A 21,788-nucleotide genomic window follows, 5' to 3' on the forward strand; every position below is an offset into this window, starting at 1 on the left:
CAATCTTTGTATAAGTTTACAAGCTCTCTCTTTCCTTTGGTGTTTTCCTCAGCTGCAAATCAATTCACCTGGCAGGTTAAGGGCCACAGCCCACATTAGAGCAGGCCCACTCACTGCAGGGAGCATTTCCTGTGGTCGTCTGCATGCTGCTGCCAGTGAGAGGCTGCTTAGATTAAATTCATTACATTCATGAAGAACTGGCATGTGGGAGTTGTGGCTGAAAAAAGTTCCTTTTTCAACATCTAAACAGAAATACACTGTCAAACCATTAAGCACCAACTCATTAACTTCAGGCAACTGAAAGGGAAACAAGCATCCTAAAAAAAAAACACTTACCATAATTAGCTGAATATTAGACACACACTTTCATAAACTTTACCCTCTTTATTATGTTTTTTTTCTGCTTTCCACAACATAATGCCCATAATAAAACTGGTAACACACCTTAAGTTTCCACCAGTAGGCACTTATGAAAAGCAGTGTGCACAAATAATAATAATAATCATAAAACCTTCATAAATCACTATTAAAAAAAACACATTTTAAACCTGCAATACTTAATTCACTGGCCATTAAGGGGCAATGCAATAAGCTGTTAACACTGACATCACCGAAATATGTCGAAGATGTTAGCAAACAGTAGCCTATTGATACATTCAGCAGATACAGAGAAACATGACACAGATTGCGCAACAGACTTGAGTTGTATTCATTCCAGCAAAGAAGAAGAAGAAGAAGAACAGCAGAGTGGCACAGTCTGTCGAAATGTTGTACGTATTTAAACAATATTTCACCCCAGGCAAACATGATCATTTCAGGCAGAAAGCAGACATCCATGAAATAACAACCCTGAGAAACAAAACCACCTCACCACAATTTAAAAAGTAAAACTAACTCCTACATCAAAACAAGGACAGCTGAAGTAGCAATATCGTTGCAAATTTCAATACAATTCTGTTAGGACTTAAACACTTCCTAACCTGACTTCTATAGGCTCCTTTCAGGTTTAACAACTTGATGAATAGTGGGAAGCTGTTCCTCAACGTGGCACCAGTGTAAAAAAACAAAAAAAAGGAACTTCTAGCTGCTTTATTCACTGGAGTGACATGAACGTACACTGGCCCTGGTATTATACTGTAGTTATGTTGAGTATGGATCATTGTTACTTAGATAATAATGAAGAGCCATTGATAATATTGCACATATGTTGCAGCACCTGTTGTTCTACTCTGAACTGTAGTCTAAAACAGCCTGCTATTTCTGTGCTATGTTTAACATTAATACAAGGAGCCTGCGGCTTCTCAACAGTAGATAAAGTGCAAATACCTTAAACGGTAAGTAGATGGTCTTTACAAATCAGCAACATGTGCAGCTTTATGCAGTCACTTTAACTGAATTAAACATCTGGATGCATTCCAGACACAGATCAATAAAAACAGCAACATCTGTCATTCGAGTAATGACTGAGTTTCTCATTTGTTTCGAAATAATCACATTTTCATCGCATCTGTGTTATACAGCATCACTGTATAACTCATACGTGTTCAGAAAAGCTCAATATTTGGTTATTTGTGATACTATGTACAGAATGCTTACAATTCTGACATATTACTTCCTTCAAACTCATCTGGATTCGGTACAGTTAGCAGCACTTATGGTTGAGCTGCTCTGCAGACTTACTCCATACTCTTATATGCTGTGTTGGAACCGTGTCCGACTGAATTTATTGTGTGATGGACTGAGCTGTCTTTTATTGATTTACAATAAATCCAAGGAAAAAACATTACTAAAACTTCATTATTCTCTAGAAAAGAGATCCCTGCTGTTGCGAACACAGTGTGTAAATATGGTCTACTAAGCTAAAAACTTAACTTAAAACTTGTAGCTGGTGGAGGTGAAGCTAGTTTTAACCATATGTTTGTAGTTATCTTGTTAAGTCCAGTGGTTATTAAATCATCTGAGAAGGTTAGAGGGAAAATGTATCTTTAATGAAATTGTTAACAACTTGTAGATGTCAGATGAGGCTGCTAGGTCTAGTCAGTGGATATGGGTTAGGAGAAATAATAGTAGTTGGGGGGTGAAATAAAGGCAGTGAGGGAGTAGGGGGAGGCAGAGGACATGCCTAATCCGGCAGGAGAAGAGAATAAAGTCCGAACAAGACACCTCTCCTCTGCTCTGCTTTCCCCGCCCCATCTTCACTCTCCCAATAGGAAGAGATCCAGGAAGAGGAAGTGTAGATAAGGCGGGGGTGTGGCCAGCTAGAGTCTCTCTTTGGGACCATGCGGCCTGTTCAGGTGAGTTTGTGTTGTAAGATACAGAGTTGGCTTGTTTTTTTGTTTTTTTTTGTTCTTTTTTTGTTGTTTTCCTGTTTTGTTTGCTTCTTGAAGGAAATGTTAGAAGAGGCTATTAACTCTTATCTGTGGATTAGGCCTCCACCTTCTGCACCCTCTAAACTTTCTTTTATTGGTGCAGTTGGTGAGAGGCAGGGGTAGGTGACAGTAGTGCCGCACTTGGCAGTTACATGGGGCATCTAGGCCTGTGGCAGCATTGTAGCAGTTAACAATAGCTAAAGCGGTGGTAGTATAATGGTATCTTAGCAGTTAGCATTGGCATTTAGCAGTTAACATTAACAGTATAGGTGAATCTAGCTGTATAATCTTCTGTTCTTCGTAGCAGTTAGTGGCTAGCATTTAGCATTAGCCAAATGGTAGCATTGGTACTGGTACGGGGAGTGACTCTGGGACGCCGGAGTTCACCGCCTAGCCTCCTGGAGGCCCCCCCAGAGGCATGTTAGGAATCACTGCTCTTTGGCATGTATGGAGGCAGATTAGGGGTCAAAGGTTCTTCACTGAGAATGAATCCTCTTTTTGAGCATGCCGATTGACTTTATCTAACAACCTCCTTGTACATGGCACTGTTGAAGTTAGCAGTGTCATATCATCCATATAAGCCCTAATTGGTGGAAGACGCATTCCATTCTGCCGTCTCTCCCCACCTACAACCCACTTGGAAGCCCTTATAATTACCTGCATAGCCATTGTGAAAGCTAGCGGGGAAACTGTACATCCTGCCATAATACCACCCTCCAATCTTTGCCAGCCTGTTGTGAGCTCTGCGATACTTGCACACAGGCTGATGTCTTGGAAATATGCTTTCAACAAGTTGACAGCTATCTCCGGCACAAGTAGTGAAAAGAACTCCAAATAAGGCTATGCGGCACTGACCCAAACGCATTAGCCAGATCTAAAAATCCAACATTCAAGTCTCTTTTCTCCCTCTTAGCTGTCTGAATCTGATGCCAAATGGTTTCTGAGCCGTGGTAGCCGACATCATAAAAACCAAAGTCATCTGCCAAGATGAACACGATGTGAGGCTGCCGAGCCGCGAAAACCACGGGAAAGCTTCCGAGGAACACAGCTATGATAAGTGAACAGACCGACTGTGTTTTATCCATCGTCTGTTTCTGAGTGAGTGGAAGTAAACTAAGTGAACCAGGAAGTCCGGCAGACTGAGTTTATATCGCTACAACAGAGCTGATGTTAATGAAGGGTTTCAGCCCTGCCCTGTTACCACACCTAATCACATGGATACATCACCATCCTCACGTAACTTCTTGAATGAGTCAAAGGAAAGTGAAGAAGACTGCAGCTTTGAGGAAGGCTGGAGGAGTGAGAGAGAAGAATAAAGACACACAAACACTAAACACAGACAGTGAGTTTAATTACCAAGGTATACATGTAAACCAATTTGATTATGTCAGTGAAAAAGAGGACAAATTCATGAATCAGTCTTCATACAAGTTTGCCAGCATTCTGTTTCTTTTGGTTATTGGTTTTTACATCCTTTGTTGATTTTAAATAAACACAACAGGCCTTCATTTTTCATTTGAGCTTTACAGTTGACATTTCAAGAATGAAACATTCTTCACCAAAAAGAGATCCGACTATTGACCCGTAAACATTAACGTCCATTTATGGAATTACTTGAAAATTTAAAAAAAAACTAAAGTGAATTACCTTTCACTGTTAACACTGTGGTACAAGAACAACAGCGGTTATTAGTTCCCCGTCGATCAAAGACACAATTCTAAGATGCACTAAGCACTCTCACAAGCTTTCTCCGCAACAAAATAGACAAGACATGGAACTTGTGAAGGGATGTGAATGTGACTCCTCTGCCCTAAACTGGGCATTTAATTCAAACAAACAGCCTGGTCAAGGACTGCACGTTTCATTTCTCCGTACGAGGCTCTCATTCATATATCACAGTCAAGTTGTTCTTCATTAGCAGGATTTAAACAAACGAGCTAACAGTCTGTGCTTATGCTTTATCCTTTGCTTTCCTCTGCAGCCGGGTCCTTGTGGGCTCGGTGAGGACTAAGGGCTCCTGGATGACCATGGCCGGGTATTTCCTCCCCAGCAGTTCAACCTCCACCTTCTGGCCCACGGTGCACAGCTCCAGAGGCAGGTAGGCGAACGCAAGGCTCTGCCGGGTGCTGTAGCTGTATGCTCCGGATGTCGTGTTGCCGACCACCTGATGAGAAACATTAGGGGACGTGAGGGACACCGGCTGAGTGAGATGATCCGCAAAATAAACCTGGATATGATCTCAGAACAACGTCGCTAAAGCTTTTTGCGGGTGCAGACCTTGCCGTTGTGCCACACCGTCTCGTTGCCTTCGGGGTCGATATCGTCTGTATCCATGGTGATATAGGAAAGCTTCCTTTTCAGGCCCTTGGCTTTGATCTCCTGAAGGGCTGCTTTGCCGATAAAGTCAGCAGGCTGGACAAACACAGATGCAAATTGTTTATTCAGAACTCAAATCGTGGAATAAATTATGGAAGCTTGGATAGCTAATGCATGCAAGGGTGCCATCTTCGGATTTGGGAAACACTCACTTTCTGACATTTTACAGCAAATCGATTAATTGAGAAAATAATCGATAGACTCACTGAAAATGACAACAGTCGTTAGTTCCTAGCCCTAATGGTTACCTTGTTCAGTTTGATGAAATAATCCAGTCCGGCCTCCAGAGGGTTGGTGTCACAGTTCATCTGTGTTGAGGTTGACAAGTTGATCTCATCAGTAAAAAGTCATAATCCTTACGATTTAAAGGCGTAAAGGCATCTTTCTTGGAGATCATTACTGCTGTTGTGTCTTTACGGACACATGAAGCATGAATCTTAGCTTAGTATAAAGACTAGATGAGACAGCCAGCCTTTAACTATGTTTGTGTGTGCGTGTGCGTGCATGCGTGCGTGTACCTCAGCTCCCCAGCCTCTAAATCCCTTCTCCAGTCTGAGGGAGGACATAGCATAAGTGCCAAAATTGTCGATCCCTTCGTCTTTTCCTGCTTCCATCAAGGCCTGGTACACAGCCGCCATGTTTTTCTGGTCGATGTACAGCTCCCATCCGAGCTCACCTGAACACACACACGTACATGGTATCACCTGACAGTATGTTAAGATACACTCAGCACTCAAAACGAGCACCGTCATATTTCTGACCATAGTTGCACACCTATACACCTATTTAACACGTAAAAATAATGATCCAAGTATAATTATCTGAAATGTGTTAAACTAAATGCAAAATTATACAAAAACACAGAGCTGCCGCAACTAATGATTATTTCATTATTGATTAATTTGCAGATTATCTTCTGGTTTAATGAAAATACCCATAACAACAGTCGCTGACATCTTCAAATGTGACCTAAAATTTATATCACAGTGACGGTAATTGCTAGGCTGACTTTTGTTTCCCAGTTGTCGTGGGGACATTTCCATCCAGTTAATCCGCTGGTTCTTTACTTCCTCGAATGGTGAAAGTAGATGAAGACTTTTATGTTCTTGCAGCTAACAACTGAGAAACGAGCGTTGCTCGTACCGTTACAAGTTTACAGGCCTAGTGTGACATCTTCCACGGCGATGATCTCCTAGCATATGTCAAACTTGCCATGAGTATTTTTATTATTTCATTTATTTTCTGTGTTGTTCTGTTAGCAGAAGGGCACTTCTATAGAAATTAAATGATTTCACTTATTTTTTTGTCTGTCTAGTTTCAAGATACCAACAATTTTACTACAAGACTGTGTTTGACAAAAGAGCTTATTAAAGCAAACAGGGTGGACAGTAACTTCACAAACTGCGCGGTACCTGTGTAGGAGATCCTGATGGCCCGGACAGAAATGCCGGCCAGCTGGATGGACTTGCAGTGAAGGAATTTGAAACTGGCATCACTCAGATCCTCATCTGTCAGTTTCTGAAGAACTTTGCGGGAGTTTGGTCCTGCGATGCCAAGCACGCCCATATCTTCTGTCACGTTGCTGATGTCGACATCATATCCGCCGTCCGCAGCTTCTGTCTCGATCCACCTGAGTTCAGATCAGCAGAGAAAACTTTCAGCAGGCAATAAGGAGATTTTAGTATTGTACAATTATATCGTCTCTGGTGGGGGTAATTTGCCGAGATGCAGAGCAAGGCTACAGCAAAGGTATGAAAGAAGGAGACTGCAAAGACACCTCAAGGATTCAGACAATGCCATGTGGTAAAGAAGACTGAATGTAAGCATAAGTTTGGTTTGTTTACAAAAACTCTTTTACAGCTTTTTTTCCTGGAAAACAGCTGCCTTCTGCGGCTAAATACCATGTTAAGAGAGCAGTGACAGTCAACCAAAACAGGCTGGACAACTAAACATTGAGCTGAAACTCAGTATAAAGCTCCAAAAGTGAACTGAAGCTGCAGATTCAGGTGTTACTTCTCTGCAGGTTCATCACTACTAGAGACACACTGTTTTCACGCTGTCATTATAAAAATGTTGATTATAGCTGCATTAATCTATGTACATTACAGCTCAGCCCATTATTAACTGTTAGCTTTTTCTTCTACTTTCACACATTTTAATTACTGCAGCAGGTATCACATAGGAGCATGAAGGCAAACAAATATTTGACGACTACGTTAGCTGCCGCCTGCCTGATTGACTTGAGTGAGATCAACATGTGAGTTCATGAGTTTGATGCATTTCACCTGAGGTCATGACCCTCCGACCCTGAGCCTGTGATGAGCAGGAACTCTCCCGGCACCAGCTGGGTGATGGTGACCTCAGCGAAGACTTTTCCGGTGGGTGTCAACATGTGGCTGATGTTAGTCAGACCCACCTGAAAAACACACAGGTCAAATGTTGAAGGGAGGCAGTGTCGTCATTTCAAGGCACAGAGCTACTTTTCAAAGAAAGTGGTGTGAGTTGTGTAACAGTTCTGTAATGCATGAGTGTACACTGGATTTCAATGACGGACAATTTACAGTTCACACTTTTACAGCTACAGCGGGCAAACAATTCACACTGACGTCGATGAAGTGTACATGGATTCTACCTTGGGCATGGTGTTCGCAAACAGGCGGTCCAGCAGCTTTAGGGAGTCTTTCCCCTTCACTATGAATTTTCCAAAAGGTGTCAGGTCGATCACTCCCACCTTCTCCATCACCAACTTGCACTCTCTGCCAACTGGTCCGAACCAGTTGGTGCGTCGGAAACTGGGCCTAGGCACAGCAGAAAATCAGCAATCGCTTTATATCCTTTTTTATTGGCTTTGTTGCATAATGCAAAACCAATGTGAAAGTACGATGAATGAACATTCTTCTGACACAAGGACAGAATTGTAACATATTTGTTGTTAGACTTAAAAGAACACTGTAGAAAGACTGAGTCTACAGCCATGCTAGCAGCTCTGTAAGGCTGGACTTAGGCATGGGCTAAATGCTGTCAGCATACTAACATACTCACAATGACAATGCTAACATGCCTTGTTCACCATCTTATCTTATCTGTTACCATGCTAACATGTTGGACAAATAAAATGTTTGACCTGATGATGTCAGGAGATAAAGCAATGTTATTGCAATTTGTCCAATGAATATATGTGAAAATATGAATGTCTGCATATCCAAGTCTAAGACAATGTCTTCCCATGAGTCATTGATTACTATGTGAGATATGCTTGTCCTTTGATTTCACTTTTTTTTTTTTAATAAACATTTATTTAGCTAGTTTTTCAGAACCGTTCTGTCTTTTTGGCAAGGAAATCCCAAAATACCATACAGCAAAAAGTTGGGGAAAGACAGTAGCACAGCAGCATAATGACTGTGGCTATGGCTACGTATGCAGCCAGCTGGATTCCACACTTGCATTTTGGCAAGACCCCAAACGCTTGTTGGATTATCTCAAGAAATCTATGACAGTGTGGTTTTCAAGTCATGTCATGATGCATATTTAGAGACCCAGATCCTGCACATGGTGGAATTCTGTCCCATGCAATTATTCATAGTTGTCTGCATGTGTTGATGAACGCTAGCGGCTGTCGTCTTCTCTCAGTGTGGTATCTAAGTATCTAAAGCAGGGGTGTCCAAACTATGGCCGGGTCCATTTTTAATTGGCCCGTAAGAAATTTTATAAATAGAATAGAATATGGCCTGCTCTTGAAACTTTTGCCTGAGTGTACTGCACTTCTTACTGTCAAGCAAGGCAGCTGCAGCACCAAAAAAAGACAATCACAGAACAATTTTACCCCAGGTTACCAAACATGGCAGAATCAAAGAAATGCAAGGTAGAAGGCTCAAGGCAGCATCACTGCTCCCACTGAGTGCAATGCCGTTCCCACTTTAGCTGACTTAGAAATATATTCCACAGTGTCTGTGTGTTAATAAGCATGCATGCACATAACTAGTATGCGGGTACACGTGTGACAAGTAATAACGCTGCATCAGTTGTCACTACTCCGAGTACACATCGCTATGCACAGCACACACACTGGGCAAAATCAGCTGATCTCAACTGATGCAGATTCGGTCGCTCCTTGATCAAAGTGACATTTGTCCAGATTTTTGGCCTGAGTGGCAACGGATGAGCTCTGCAGCTGGATGGTCAGCGCCTCAACCAATTTAAATACTCAACAGAATAACTGACTAAAATTATATGCACTCCTGTTATTAAATCCAGTTCATTGTGATAACAGTTTCTAACAAACGTTAATAGGTGTGTTAATCGGCCTAATAACTTCAATAAAAAGCTTGAAATGTACCCATCCCATTTTCCCCTTTGTTCTTGTTCTTTCTCTGGACTGTGGGGGATCAACATCCTGACTAAGAATAAATCTGAGGCTGCTGTTCTGAGAATGAGCTGCCAACCCTTTTTCTGAATAAATCAATAGAAATCCATTTATGGAAAGCTGTGATGATATCTGATTATATTCAACAATATAGCATATTTGACACACTTTGAATTGATTTTTCTAACTTTAATACACTAAAGGTGAGGCTGTATACCTCACCTCTAGTAAGCGGCCCAGCCATTCCTATATTTTTCTGTATGTGGCCCTTGGTGAAAAGAGTTTGGACACCCCTGATCTAAAGGGTCCTCTTGTGCTGCTGCTTTGTGTTCGGGAAACTGTTAAATGATTTGTGGTGAATTCGTCTGACAGGGTTGGCAGGATATATGTTTGTGCTCTACTGCTTACCTCCCATCTCCATGCAAGAACATTGTGTCCTCGGCCACTCCCCCAGACATTGTCAGCGCTTCTTTCTTTCTTTCTTTTTGGAATGTATAGTACGTTGATGTTATGTTTCATACCAGCTCTGTCAAATGGGATGACTTACTGGTATCCGACGTCATCTCCAGGTTTGTAGAACCAGTGAGGTTGTTCCCAGCCAGCGTGAAAGCCCATGGATGCTTTGTCCTTCAGCAGCTCGTAAACACCACTTTTTCGGCAGGTTGGTCGCCCGGCGAATCGCTCCTCTTTGGGGTAACCAACTGGAGAGACCGCCACAGCAAAGAAGAGACAGTAGAGAGTTTTGTGACAGTAAAAAAAGAAGGCTTTGTCCATTGAATGTTAGATTGTCTTGTGTTTTTCTTACCCACATTGTTGAAGCCGTAGGATTCTCGAGCTTTGGCGCACATGTACGGCACATCTGTCCATTTGCCATAGCGGTTGGGGTCGCATTCAATCAGGTCATAAGGAGGTTCTCCATTCCTGATCCAGTCACTCAGGAATTTACCAATACCACCAGCATGGATGACTCCATACCTGAAAATGGCCCAAGTTTTGAATGTTATGAATCAGTCGTCTTGCCTCTGATCACATGTAGAAAATATCTTCTAAGGTGCCCACCGATCTCCATCCCCATCACATACCCAAAGCCAATGGCAACCCAGTAGTTGCGAACTCCTTGGTGTGGTCCAACCATGGGCAGGAGGTCAGGGGTGTATGTGATGGGGCCGGACACAATGTTGATGATGTCAGCTTTCTTTAGCACAGGGATCATTTCCATGGCCATCTCCACATGCTCCATTATCCTGTCCAGGTCCGACTCAAACAGCTCCTTACCGAAACCTGCAGCCGTTACACAGGGAGCAAGATGGACAGAAACATCATTTGTAACCTACAAGAAGAGCAAACCATGCAGAAAACTGCCCTATCAAAGATCTATTAGTTAAACCAAAAAGTGGACGTGTTCAGTTGATTGGCAAATCTAGACAGACAGACCTGGAGGCACTCCATCTCTGACCCAGGAGTCCTGTAGCTTCATCTTCTCCATCTTTTCATACGGGCCAAACAGCAAGCCATCTCTTTCCTGACGCAGGTAGTAAGAGCCCTCCAGGTCCCTGATGACAGCCAGCTCCTTCTTCAGAGCCTTCACCTCTGGTACCGTCGCCGTCACCACGTACTGGTGGTGCACCGGGATGGTGGGGTGTTCAAACCCGATCATCTTGCCGACCTCCCGCGCCCAGAAACCTTAAAAGCCAGAAGAGTTGGTAATAAATCAACTAAGAAGATAAAGTCTTCAGTCTCACTAGTGTCCATACACTACTGATGGAACTACTGATACACAACCGATTGCTCGGTGGCTTGCATTTGAATTAGTTAATTAATTAAGTTTTAGCTCGAAGTCATCCAGAATTGACTTTTTGAAAAAGTGAAAGCCCTGTTGAATATTAGGCTATATAGAGATCGTTATTTTAGATTAGCAAAAACACTGGAAACAGCTACACTGTCTCTGACCAAGGGTAGCAAATCTGCCGACCACCAAGTCTAAAGTTCACTAATTATCAAGTTTTCTCAGTCCTTTCTTTTTTTATCAATACAAAAGCTGAAGTGTAAACTGTTAAGTTGTGGTTGGACAGATGGTCAAGTTGCCAGAATATTTCTCGGCGAAGGACAGTGGAGTCTCGGCTGGTCGCACAACAGCCGCCCAATGATGACAGGTGGCTGCGCCCGGCCAAGAACTGCATGGATTAAACACAAGATATTGGCACTATTTTTCATTTTTGGACTGCCACACTAGCTGCTTAACCCCTGCTTCCACTCTTTATTCAATGCTAAGGTACCCACATGCTGGCTTTAGCTTCATGTAAACAGACAAATATATTGCGCGTCCATGCATACACGGGTATTTAGGTAGTTTTTCCTCCTTTATTCCCAAAAAAATCCCAGCCACATAGGCATTGCTTAAAATTGTTGGAAACATCTCCTTCCATGTGAAAATGCAAAAACACAACTGTAGGGCTGTCAAGAGCGTTTCAAACCAACAGGTGGCGATATAACCATAACCCTAAAGCCACGTCAGCCAATCAGTCGCAGGTGGTCTACAGTGGGTTCCTAGGGGTTCAAAAACAGTGGCCTGCTGTGGAGGAAAATACCCCCAATGACAGCAGTCAGAGCTACACAGCACAAACACTACAAAGATCAATGCGGACCTTGTTCCAGCTCAGCTGCTGTGACCTGGAGTGTGAGTCCAGAGCCTGCTGGAGCACTGAGACCTGTTGATCTCTGCTGCTATCTTCAGCTATGTGTTGCAAATGTGATTCTGATAAACACACTTAGCATATAATAAATCCCCAGTTGAAATCTATATCCGCTCTGACTGTTGCACAATGTCTTTTTGCACAACTGCACTACTGTGCTCACATTTAACCGCCAGATGTCTATCTTGTATAGCTTAGTTCTGTATTTATTATTTTTATCTGACTATTTTTTGTCTTATATTTTTAGTTTGCATTCTGTGTTGTATTTTTGCCTCCTTACTTGAAAGTTGTTCTTTTTTGCATGCACTTGTGTTTCCACCCTTTGAGCTGCTGAAAATGTAAATTTCTCTTTGGAGATTAATAAAGTATCTATCTATCTATCTATCTATCTATCTATCTATCTATCTATCTATATGTCAAACAGTGTAAATTAGTTTGATTGCAAGAAAGTCTGCGACCTATTAACACTCCAGCATCTATTTATATTCTGTATGTGCTCCATATGTGAACTTTATCTCATGTTGAGGGATGGGGTGGGGTTGCATTGACAAACCTCTAGATAAGGCCCCAGGCAGTTGTGGCAGGAGCTGGGCTGTTTAGCAGATGACTGCACACAGGGCCGATTCACTGGCTACCCATGAACAGCGATGAATGGAGTCAACAAGTTCACAGAAATAAAACAACCTTTAAAACCTCTGAGTCCTGCAATCTCCATACCCGCTGTTGAACTGTATTTATTTATTTATTTATGTACTTTGACTTATAATAACCAGGTCAAAATTTGTTCAGAAGGACACAGGCTAAAGCAGTGATGCTGTACCAAGCCAGGGGATAAAAATGGTTGAAATACACAGCCGCTATTTCAAGCGGGTAGCATTAATGCAAACTTGACCAAACTATGTTGAATTAAAAAAAAAAAAAAAAAAAAAACGCTGTAAAAATAAACTTTTATATAATTAACGGTGTTGGACAACCTCCAGTGGGAACCACAAGGATAAATCATATTATTGATAACATTCATAGGTTTGCAGGTTTGAAAAAGTGTAGTTTAGTCTTCACACAATAGTCAAAGTGTCGCCTTCCGACATGTAGAAACCGATCCCATGGGGTGACATTCTACAGAACATGACCTTTGACCCTAATTTAGGCTAACAATGGTCAGGAGGGGTCATTGAGAAGAGGTGGTACAGCCCACGCTCCAGATGACGCTATAGGTTGAGTTTCAACAGTGAACAGATTTTGCGAAAATGACACGTTGGCTGGATAAAAGAAGCTGTTAATCTTCCGTGCGAGGCTCTGTGTGGGCGGCAGCAGAGAAAGCAAGAGGTGAGGAATGCAAAAGAAAAAAAGGCCAAGACAGAGCAGAGAGAGCGTTGAAACAAAGGTGGCTGGTGTCATGCAAGCTCAACAAAACAGCCACTTATGATAATGGGATTTAAACAATGACTTGAGCACAATGCATCAAAAAAAAGACTGAGGTTGTTGTTGTTTCTTGGGAGGTGTTTGCCTCCTCGCTATGTGATTTTAAGGAATGAGGCTTTGCATGAGGAGTTATTCCTAGAGCCTGCAAAGAGGCAGCAATCTTTAAATCAAGAAAACAAACTCCACATACAAAAGGGAAACGCAGTGACCATGACAATATGTGGTTATACCCGCAAAACCCTGCATTTGCCCATTTCATAATGGTATATCTGACCAGAAATGTTGGGGGACAACAATTCATGGAAACATACACATCAGTCTGACATTTCAGTCCCTGCATATAACGAGCAGCAAAATGCTACAGACTATGAGTCAGGAGGAGGGTACGTGCTGCTGCTTCAAGATTGGGTGAAATCTGAACTGTTGGCCTGTTTGGATTGGCTGTCGGATACAGTGAGGCAAAATGCCAGCAGGGTCCACAACATGCTTGGCTTTAACCCGAGTACAGAATGTGCAAGTACAGAGAGGAAGTATGGAGCATGAAGAGTTGTAGAAAAAGTATTCTGGAGGGTCTTTATACTGCTGTTTATAATTTAATGCTTGTGAGTGTACTAGAACACTTAGGGGGACAAAGTTTTTTTTTGCACTGCAGCGGCTGTCACTACTTTCTGGTGTAAGAAGTTTACAGAATCTTTCGGGTTGAACTGCAGTTTTTATCTCATTTCCCATTTGTTTGTTTGTTCATTTGAACCCAACTACTACTGCAGGAAGAATAGGTGACTCAGGAAAAATATGCATGACTTATGTTTTGCTATATGTTACACAATCTCCTCTACAGACAGAGAAGAGGCTACAGCAAATTCCTGAACGTTGCCAGATAAACAAGCAACATCAGCAGGGATGAAAGAAGTCTATGGCAACAAAATCCCCCCAGAACTGGTGCGACCCAGTTCAAGCCAAATGCTTGTTTCCCTGAACTCTGCAAGCAGTGGTCTGTGTGGGCAAAGGTCTGCTGTTATGGTGTCCCCGGACAGCATGATTTTTAAAGCAGTGACAAGGGGATGTGTCTGCAAGGGGTCTAAATCAGCAGAAATTATGAGAAATACTGCACCTGAGTTATATTTTAGCATGAGTAAAAATACAACCTGAAAGGACATCCAAGTAAAATTTTAATTTCAGATAAGCCTTATTTCTGTTTGTTTAATTATTGCCTGAAAGCAAAATAAAACTCAAGCACACTTTGATGCACAAAACAGAACTTCTAACCGCTGGTTTCATCTGAAATTTCACCAAAGATCAAAGCAGAAAGCAGTAGTTTTCCATGTTTCTCAATGACATGAGACACCGGAATATGAATGTTCAAGTACAAACCTGTTGCATTGACAATGCGATTTGCACGGATGGTTCCATGAGGAGTTTGGACGTCCCACTTGCCATCAGCGGTTGGGTTGAGGGCGGTTACCGGGGCTGGGTTGTAGATCTGGGCACCGTGCATACGGGCACCAGCAGCCAGGGCCATAGTCAGAGAGTAAGGATCAATGTGACCGTCTCCTGGGGTGTACAGACCTGCCAACACCTGAAAATACAGAAAATTCATATAACAACAAATATTCCTCATTATTTATGCTGACCTAGTGATTATTGATCTACTATTCTTGGAATCATTGTACCAAAGGGGTCTCTTCATTTAAAGGATAACTTTCGTTTTTTACAACCTGGACTTTATGTGTAGCATTAAATACGACCATTTACTCACCCAGACAACTTTGGTGGCATTTGGAGTCGTTTTGAAGAAATTAGCCCCAGAGGAGCGGCGCGTATATCCGTATAATGCGAGTAATCGGGGCATCCATGCGCAGCCTCTATATAACGCATAATCTGCGGCGAAACTCGTTCATATTCCAATATTTTGTTATGATATGCTGGTGCTATTCCCCTCTGAGCCCGTGGTGGCATGTTATCATCATCCGGCGTCTCTAGACAACTACCTCTGATGTGGATGATGTCATTACCGCACGCCGCACGCTGCGAGCAACCAGCCACAACACAGCTAACTCCGCACCGCTCCTCTGGGGCTAATTTCTTCAAAACGACTCCAAATGCCACCACAGTTGTCTGGGTGAGTAAATGGTCGCATTTAATGCTACAAATTGGGTCCAAGTTGTAAAAAAAGAAAGTTATCCTTTAACTACATTAATGTGCTAACTGTAATCTGTGTGAAAATTCACATTTTGGTTCGAGGGCGATGCAAGAGGAAAACTAAAAGGTCCAAAATAAAAAAGTCTCTTACTCTGAAGAGCTTGAATGAATAATTGTGAATGTGTTAGCACATGTCATGGAAATCTTCCCATTAGATGTGTACAGTTCTTGTACCCAAAATATAGTCCAGGCTTTGTGGTGTTGTTTGACCAAAGACCAGGGAATAATCATCTGGGGGTCATGAATATTCATTGCAAGATTTGTGGCAGTCTGCTTAATGTTTGATGATTTTAAGAGGTTTTTGTGTGGGAAAAGTTGATGCAAGAGGAAAAGTGGAACATGCGAAATGGAAAAGGCTCTTCCTCTAAGGAGCATGAATGAATGATTCACAATGTGCTCGTAAATTTCAAAGATATCTTCCCTTTACATTGGGACAATTCTGGTGCACAAATGATCTTTTCGGCCTTGTTGCTGTTCTAGACAAAAGGAAAGGGGCTCACTAAAATCAGAGCGAATACTCTTCTGGGGACCAGGAAAATTCATAGCAAAATTGACTCTGGCGTGCAGTTGTTAAGATATCTTGCACTAGACCAAACTGACTGACCAAACTGACTGAAGAGTCAACCAACACACCAACACTGGACGGACTGACTGGCTGTCTCATCCTTAAAAAATAAGTTATCTGCTAAGAACACTTAGCAGCCTATGTTTCTATGCTGCCCTACCTGTTTGGATTGTGCTACCTGAACCATTAAGTGAAGGAATGACAGCAAGTTCAAATTTTAACTATTCAATCAAGGACTTTTTTGACTTAGTACGTTTGCCATGGCTCATACAGACCTTGTCTATATTGAGAAGAGGGAAAAGCTCGTGGACTTTCTCTGGTCCGATTAAGTACTGTGGCGTCACGTGCCAGTGTGTGCGGGTCATCTGGTACTTCATCTCATCCACCCGAGCCGGTGATGAAGCAATGCGAACACTCCCGGGGTTATGAAAGCCCACTGCCTGCAGAGAGAGACAAAGCGAATGACATATGACCACAGAAACACACCTCAAAGTTACGAAAGATCAACAAGGCGCCTCACCTGTCCGGTTTCAGCCTCCAGGCTCTCGTATAATTTAATGCTGTCATAGTGGACCTTCTTCAGGTTGATGCCTGGATGGTAATATGTTGTCAAACCAGCCTGAAATGCAAAACAAACAGTTAACCCATCATAAGAATGCTATGTTTGTGTATGTGTTTAGCTTTGAGTCTGGGAGATCTGAGCAATCACAGAAGTTAAAGCTGCACACGTCGCTGATATCGTACACCTTTTAAAGCCGTTGTGTGTATGTGTTAGCAAACAGTTGCTTGTTTACATATCCGACAGACACGGAGTGCCATTATAATTCATCTGGAGAACTGTTTGTGTCCACCTCATTAACGCAAATCTGATATTAACTCTCTTTTTGCTCCGTTTTGGTCTCTACCTCAAACAAACATCTAGCTCTTAAGCTGCTAAATGCTTCATCGTGTTCACTCATTAGTCCTAACTTTGACCGTCTGGTTGTTGATTGTCAAGTCAGTTTTAAGAGCTTTTCGGTGAAAAAAAGACCCCCATTGCGACTGAAAACTGCGGGCCAAAAAAACAAAACAAAGAGCTGAAAGATGCTAAAATGCTCCGATGAGCTGAGGGAAGCTTCAGAGTCAGGTGATGGTTTTTTGTGGACTTGTCACTATGAGCAACCCCTTTCACATAACACAGTCAATTGATCCACCGTTAATATGAAAACACTGATTACAGCAGCTTTAATACCCTTTCCAATCACTGTAATACAACAGTTCGTCACAACCTCTCCCCTTTAAACTCACTCAACTAATAAAGACGTGTTCTGATTTATGTCCTCCACTATAAAGAGCATGACTGTGTGCATATCTACCTATCTGTGGGTTTCCTCCAGGTGTTTCAGTTCCCTCCTACAGCCAATTAGCATGCATCTAAAATTCCCCATAGGTGTGAATGTTAACCGGGCAACTTGTCCAGAGCGTAACCCGCTTCTCACCCCCATGATGGCACAGGCTCCACCGACAGTAACTGAATAAGAGCAAGTTACCCCTCTGACATGTCAGCCGTGTATTAATAGCATCACAGCGAAGTGCTCAGAGCGAACGAGTGAAGAATAAGTGGGTCAAGACCTCAGATGCATTGAAAACTTGGAGCAGCTGCCCACTCTGCATGCGATGCTTCTTCTGAATGGCACAAACAGAAATGGCTGTGAACGCCTTCACTGAATAAGGCTGTCGAGGAAGACCCTCTCCCATCTTCTGCTTTGAATTTCGTAGTAGGACTAGAGGCTTAGTGGTCAGCTGGAACAGTCTTTTAAATGATTGAAATGCTATTTTTTTTCTTGTAATTAGCAAGATTTTTTTTTCTTTTAAAAACTCCAAGTTTCACAGCTGTCAGGAAAAGAAAGATGATCAGGAAAGTGGTGAATTAAAGTGTAGTGGATTGAAATTGTACATTTAAAGCCATTTCTCAAGCAAAAATGGCAAATATTTCAGCGTTGCAACATTTAAATTGTGAGAATTTACTGCTTTTCTTTGTCAGAAATTATAGAAGTGATAGAAAGCAGTTTAAGAATGTCACTTTTGTAACTGTCAGATCAATCAAAAATGAAAATGACTTTTAGCTGCAGTCATATGTGATAGCAAACTGAATGTATTTGGGTTTTGGACTGTTGCTCGGACAAAACAAAGAAAATGATGACTGACATAACTGTGTACTAAATTGTGAATTTTATAGACCAGATTAAACTAGAAAATAAATGAATTGAACTAAGTGGAAATGTGTTGTTGTAGAGGAATTCTGTGACACAGACCACCTGGGTCTTCCACTGAAACCTTACTTTGCCATTTACAACCTGTGTTCACCGTCACATTCACTGAATTTCTGAACATTGGGACCCCTCAGACCAGCAGGGTCTCTCTGCCGTAAAGAGCAGACTTTGACAGACGTACAGCGTGCCAGGTGGACCCAGCCGTCAGCTCGGACTTCTCCAGCAGCACCACATCCTTCATGCCACCTTTGGCCAGGTGATACGCCAAGCTGACCCCCACACATCCACCCCCGATGACGACAGTCTCTGCTGTGTCCTTCCACCTCTTTCCCAAAACTGTGTCACTGAAGGAAGGAATAGGAAGGAGTCACAGGTGAGTAATGACAGCTCCAACGTGCAAACTTGTGCATGATGCAGCGGCGCTGACTTTACGCGCAGGCGCTTCTGCGTAAAGTGTGGTTGCATGAATCAAGCAGCTGTGCAGCTTGATTCATGCAACCGTCAAAGCGTGTTTGATGAGACGTCCAGCTAACATGAGTTTTGCCTCTGAACGGAGCTGAACTGTCTCACCTCTCCTCAGCTTGTTTTCTTGAAGTGCAGCAGATGGTCCGCACCCGAAGCCTCGCAGCCCCTCGACACGCGCCTAAATCTCTCCGCAGCTGATTGTTGATTAGGTTTAATATCCGCGACATGACTGAGGTAGTATTTAAAAACTCTAAACTACCTACGTATGCAGCTCAAAGCATTAGCAGCCCCCCTCTCACTGGACCCCTGCACTGCCCAGTGTAGTTACAAATATCCCATTTTCCACTGGCACGCCCACAGGTCGAGGACCAAGTCAGGACGAAACTTTACCCAGATCAGCCCTCGGCCGAGTTAACGCTTTGTGTGCCACAGACCTAAATGTAGGTCACACAGCCCCGGAACAAACAGCTGTGACTGGTCCCAATACATTCATTTATCATAAATCAACCCACATTAACACGATCGAGAGCCTGCAGCCATGCTACATGCCTCATTCATGTAAAAAAATAAAATAAAATAAATCCCCTGGTGAAAGTCCTGCATTCAAAACCAACTAGAATAAAAGTACATCAGCAAAACTTTACTGAAAGTGCAAAAAGTAGAAGCCCTGCAGTAAAACGGCTCCTGTGACTCGTGTATTGCATTATTTGATTAATACTGAATCATTTATGAAGCACTTTTGCATTTGGTGGATTTTAATTTACAACCATTAAGTAGTTTAATTCCCAACGTAAGGTTCAGGGCCCCTCCAAAGGGTCATTTCAATGAAATCATCATAGAGAGAAAATATCTTTTTTCTGGACTAATAACTCATAAACATCTGGAACTTGACAAGATCCCAACAAGATAAAACCACTGGTTTACTTTTCACCTTTAATCTTTGTTGTATGTTAAAACTTTGTAAAGCAACTAGTGACCATAGCTTATGAATAAATGTGGTGGAGTAAAAAGTACAATAAATAATGGAGTATAAATGTGGTGGAGTAGAAGTATAAATAAATACTGGATTTTGGAAATACTCGAGTACCAGTACCTCAAAACCCTGCAGTACTTGGGTGACTGTACTTAGTTACTTTCCACCTGCCCGCATGAGCAGATATAAAGCCACTAAATCCTACACAGTTGAAGGGATCCCCAAAGTTATTACAGCTAGTCCTGAGGGGAACGTGAATGTCTGTGCCAAATGTCATAAGAGTCCATCCAATAGCTGTCAGTAGCATGTCAGCCTCATGGTGGCGCTAGAGGAAGTCACAGGATCAACAAAATCAGTAGGATTTATTCTCTGGGCACCATGATTATCTGTGCCACATTTCATGTCAGTGCGTCCAGTAGTTGTTGACAGGCCATTGCATAAAGCCACATATATTCATGTATTTTAAAGAAAGAGCTCATAACAACAGTGCAGGTTAACAGCAGCTGATGCAACACTGCACCTTGCACTTATTTGCGTCTGGATCATATAACTCGTGGAGAACGTAAACGACAGTCAAAAGAATTGACCTGTTTGATCCAGTCTGAGTGATCCACACGGAAACATTTATCGCCGTGTGGTCCTTGAGCTTTTCACAGCACAGCCTCTGACCCACCTGGAACAGCTGCAGCAGGTTTGAACTGGACCTTTATCTCCAGAGCCAGTTTGTACAAACACTCGAACGGAGAGCAACAAACGGCTTCCGGAGCGGATTTGTGTGGCGCGAACTCTGCAGATCATTTGACCAAAAAAAGGAGTGATTCAACTGATCAACCTTGAGATCAACTCTAGAGCAGGTAAATGAACAAAACTAGACTGGATATATCTGCACTGCTGTGACTATGATTGGATAATACTGAAGTAAATCAAGTAAACTTGGAGATAATAAGTTACTACACCTATCAGCAAACAGGGTGCACAGGACTGAACTATAGAAAGTTACACAACAACAGGCAGTATGTAGCACTATCTCGGCTGGAACAGCAGCATGCTGGATTGTTTGCTTTAAGCACAGCCTGAGGCATGATTACACTTGTTTTTGTACTCCACAGCAGTTCTTACCTGGCTCCAGTTTGAATCATATTCAGCCTTAAAGTTATGCATTATTATGGGGATGGCTAACTAATTAGCTTAGCTTTCTTAGCTTTCTGTATTGTGCTAATTAGCGAATGTATTTGCTTGTGTTTCTGCACGTTTGTCCTTTCAGTTTTTGTTTCGTCTGTTTGCTCACTTTGCAGCCTTTTTTTTCTAAACGCTGACCTCGTGCTGTCAAATCGGCGAAGATGGTTGGCCGCGTTATGTTTACCGAGCTGTCAGTGATGTGTAAACCAAACACAGCAGCCTCTCGTCACTTGTTCTGCGTGTTATTGGAGTGAAATAACGTGTTTCATGGGTTGTAGAGGCACCAGGCCAAGTGCGTTCATAAAAGTGCTACACACTTATTCGCTAGTGCTGCTGACTTTTTTCTAATCATGTAAATTTAAGTGAATGTGTGTATTGTGAGTATTGAGGGCGGGGGGGTGGTGGGCATGTGAACATAAAGGTAAATGCAGCTGATCCAGCTGTGCCGCGTCAAACACTTCAAATGGTGTTTCAGAGGAAAGGACAGGGGGGCTGGAAGCATGGGTCTATGTGAGTGGCATATATGAGAAACTCTGAGGACAACTGGTGGACAGGTGAGGAATTACATCATCTGCAGATGAACCTGAAAACGCAGATGTCAGGGTGAAGGTAAAGGGAAGAAAACAGGCGGAAATCACCATGATATCATCTACAGGGAGGGTGAGGATTCGCTGCTGTTTATGTTTGATGTGAATTATAGTTTTAGGGGGTTTTGGATTGTCACTCAGGAGACACAAGATGCTTGAAGACATCATATTGGGCTTTTTTACCCCCTATTTCCTGACATTTTATAGACCAAACAATAAGTCACTGAATTAAGAAAATACTCGATTAACCCAAAATAAGTGGTGACAAGTAACTCAGATTTATTTGACTTGTGTACTTAAGTACAATTTTTGGGTGCTTGGACTTCACTTGATTTAAAAAAAAAC

General features: G+C 42.4%; 1 protein-coding gene across 1 annotated transcript; it reads right to left on the reverse strand.

Moving 5' to 3' along the window:
* Positions 1–3,703: 3,703 nt before the first annotated feature.
* On the reverse strand, positions 3,704–19,059 carry dmgdh (dimethylglycine dehydrogenase). Its single transcript, XM_041959996.1, has 16 exons — positions 18,810–19,059; positions 18,421–18,583; positions 16,508–16,606; positions 16,263–16,427; positions 14,595–14,799; positions 10,543–10,791; positions 10,191–10,389; positions 9,914–10,083; positions 9,656–9,809; positions 7,378–7,543; positions 7,031–7,161; positions 6,158–6,375; positions 5,264–5,421; positions 4,994–5,053; positions 4,647–4,781; positions 3,704–4,533 (listed from the first exon to the last, which is right to left on the reverse strand). Exons 1-16 carry the CDS (start codon positions 18,929–18,931, stop codon positions 4,321–4,323), a joined length of 2,607 nt encoding a protein of 868 aa, XP_041815930.1. The 5' UTR covers positions 18,932–19,059; the 3' UTR covers positions 3,704–4,320.
* Between the last annotated feature and the right edge of the window lie 2,729 nt (positions 19,060–21,788).

This window comes from Chelmon rostratus, chromosome 19 (genome assembly GCF_017976325.1).
Source record: "Chelmon rostratus isolate fCheRos1 chromosome 19, fCheRos1.pri, whole genome shotgun sequence".
Taxonomy (NCBI): domain Eukaryota; kingdom Metazoa; phylum Chordata; class Actinopteri; order Chaetodontiformes; family Chaetodontidae; genus Chelmon; species Chelmon rostratus.

Excerpts from the sequence above, each read along its gene's own strand:
- dmgdh (XM_041959996.1), bottom strand. The coding sequence starts at position 18,931 with ATGTCGCGGATATTAAACCTAATCAACAATCAGCTGCGGAGAGATTTA. Across the intron at positions 14,800-16,262 it reads CTCTTCTCAATATAGACAAG|GTGTTGGCAGGTCTGTACAC; the intron begins GTCTGTATGAGC and ends CTGTATTTTCAG. Across the intron at positions 5,054-5,263 it reads TTAGAGGCTGGGGAGCTGAG|ATGAACTGTGACACCAACCC; the intron begins GTACACGCACGC and ends ACCTCAACACAG.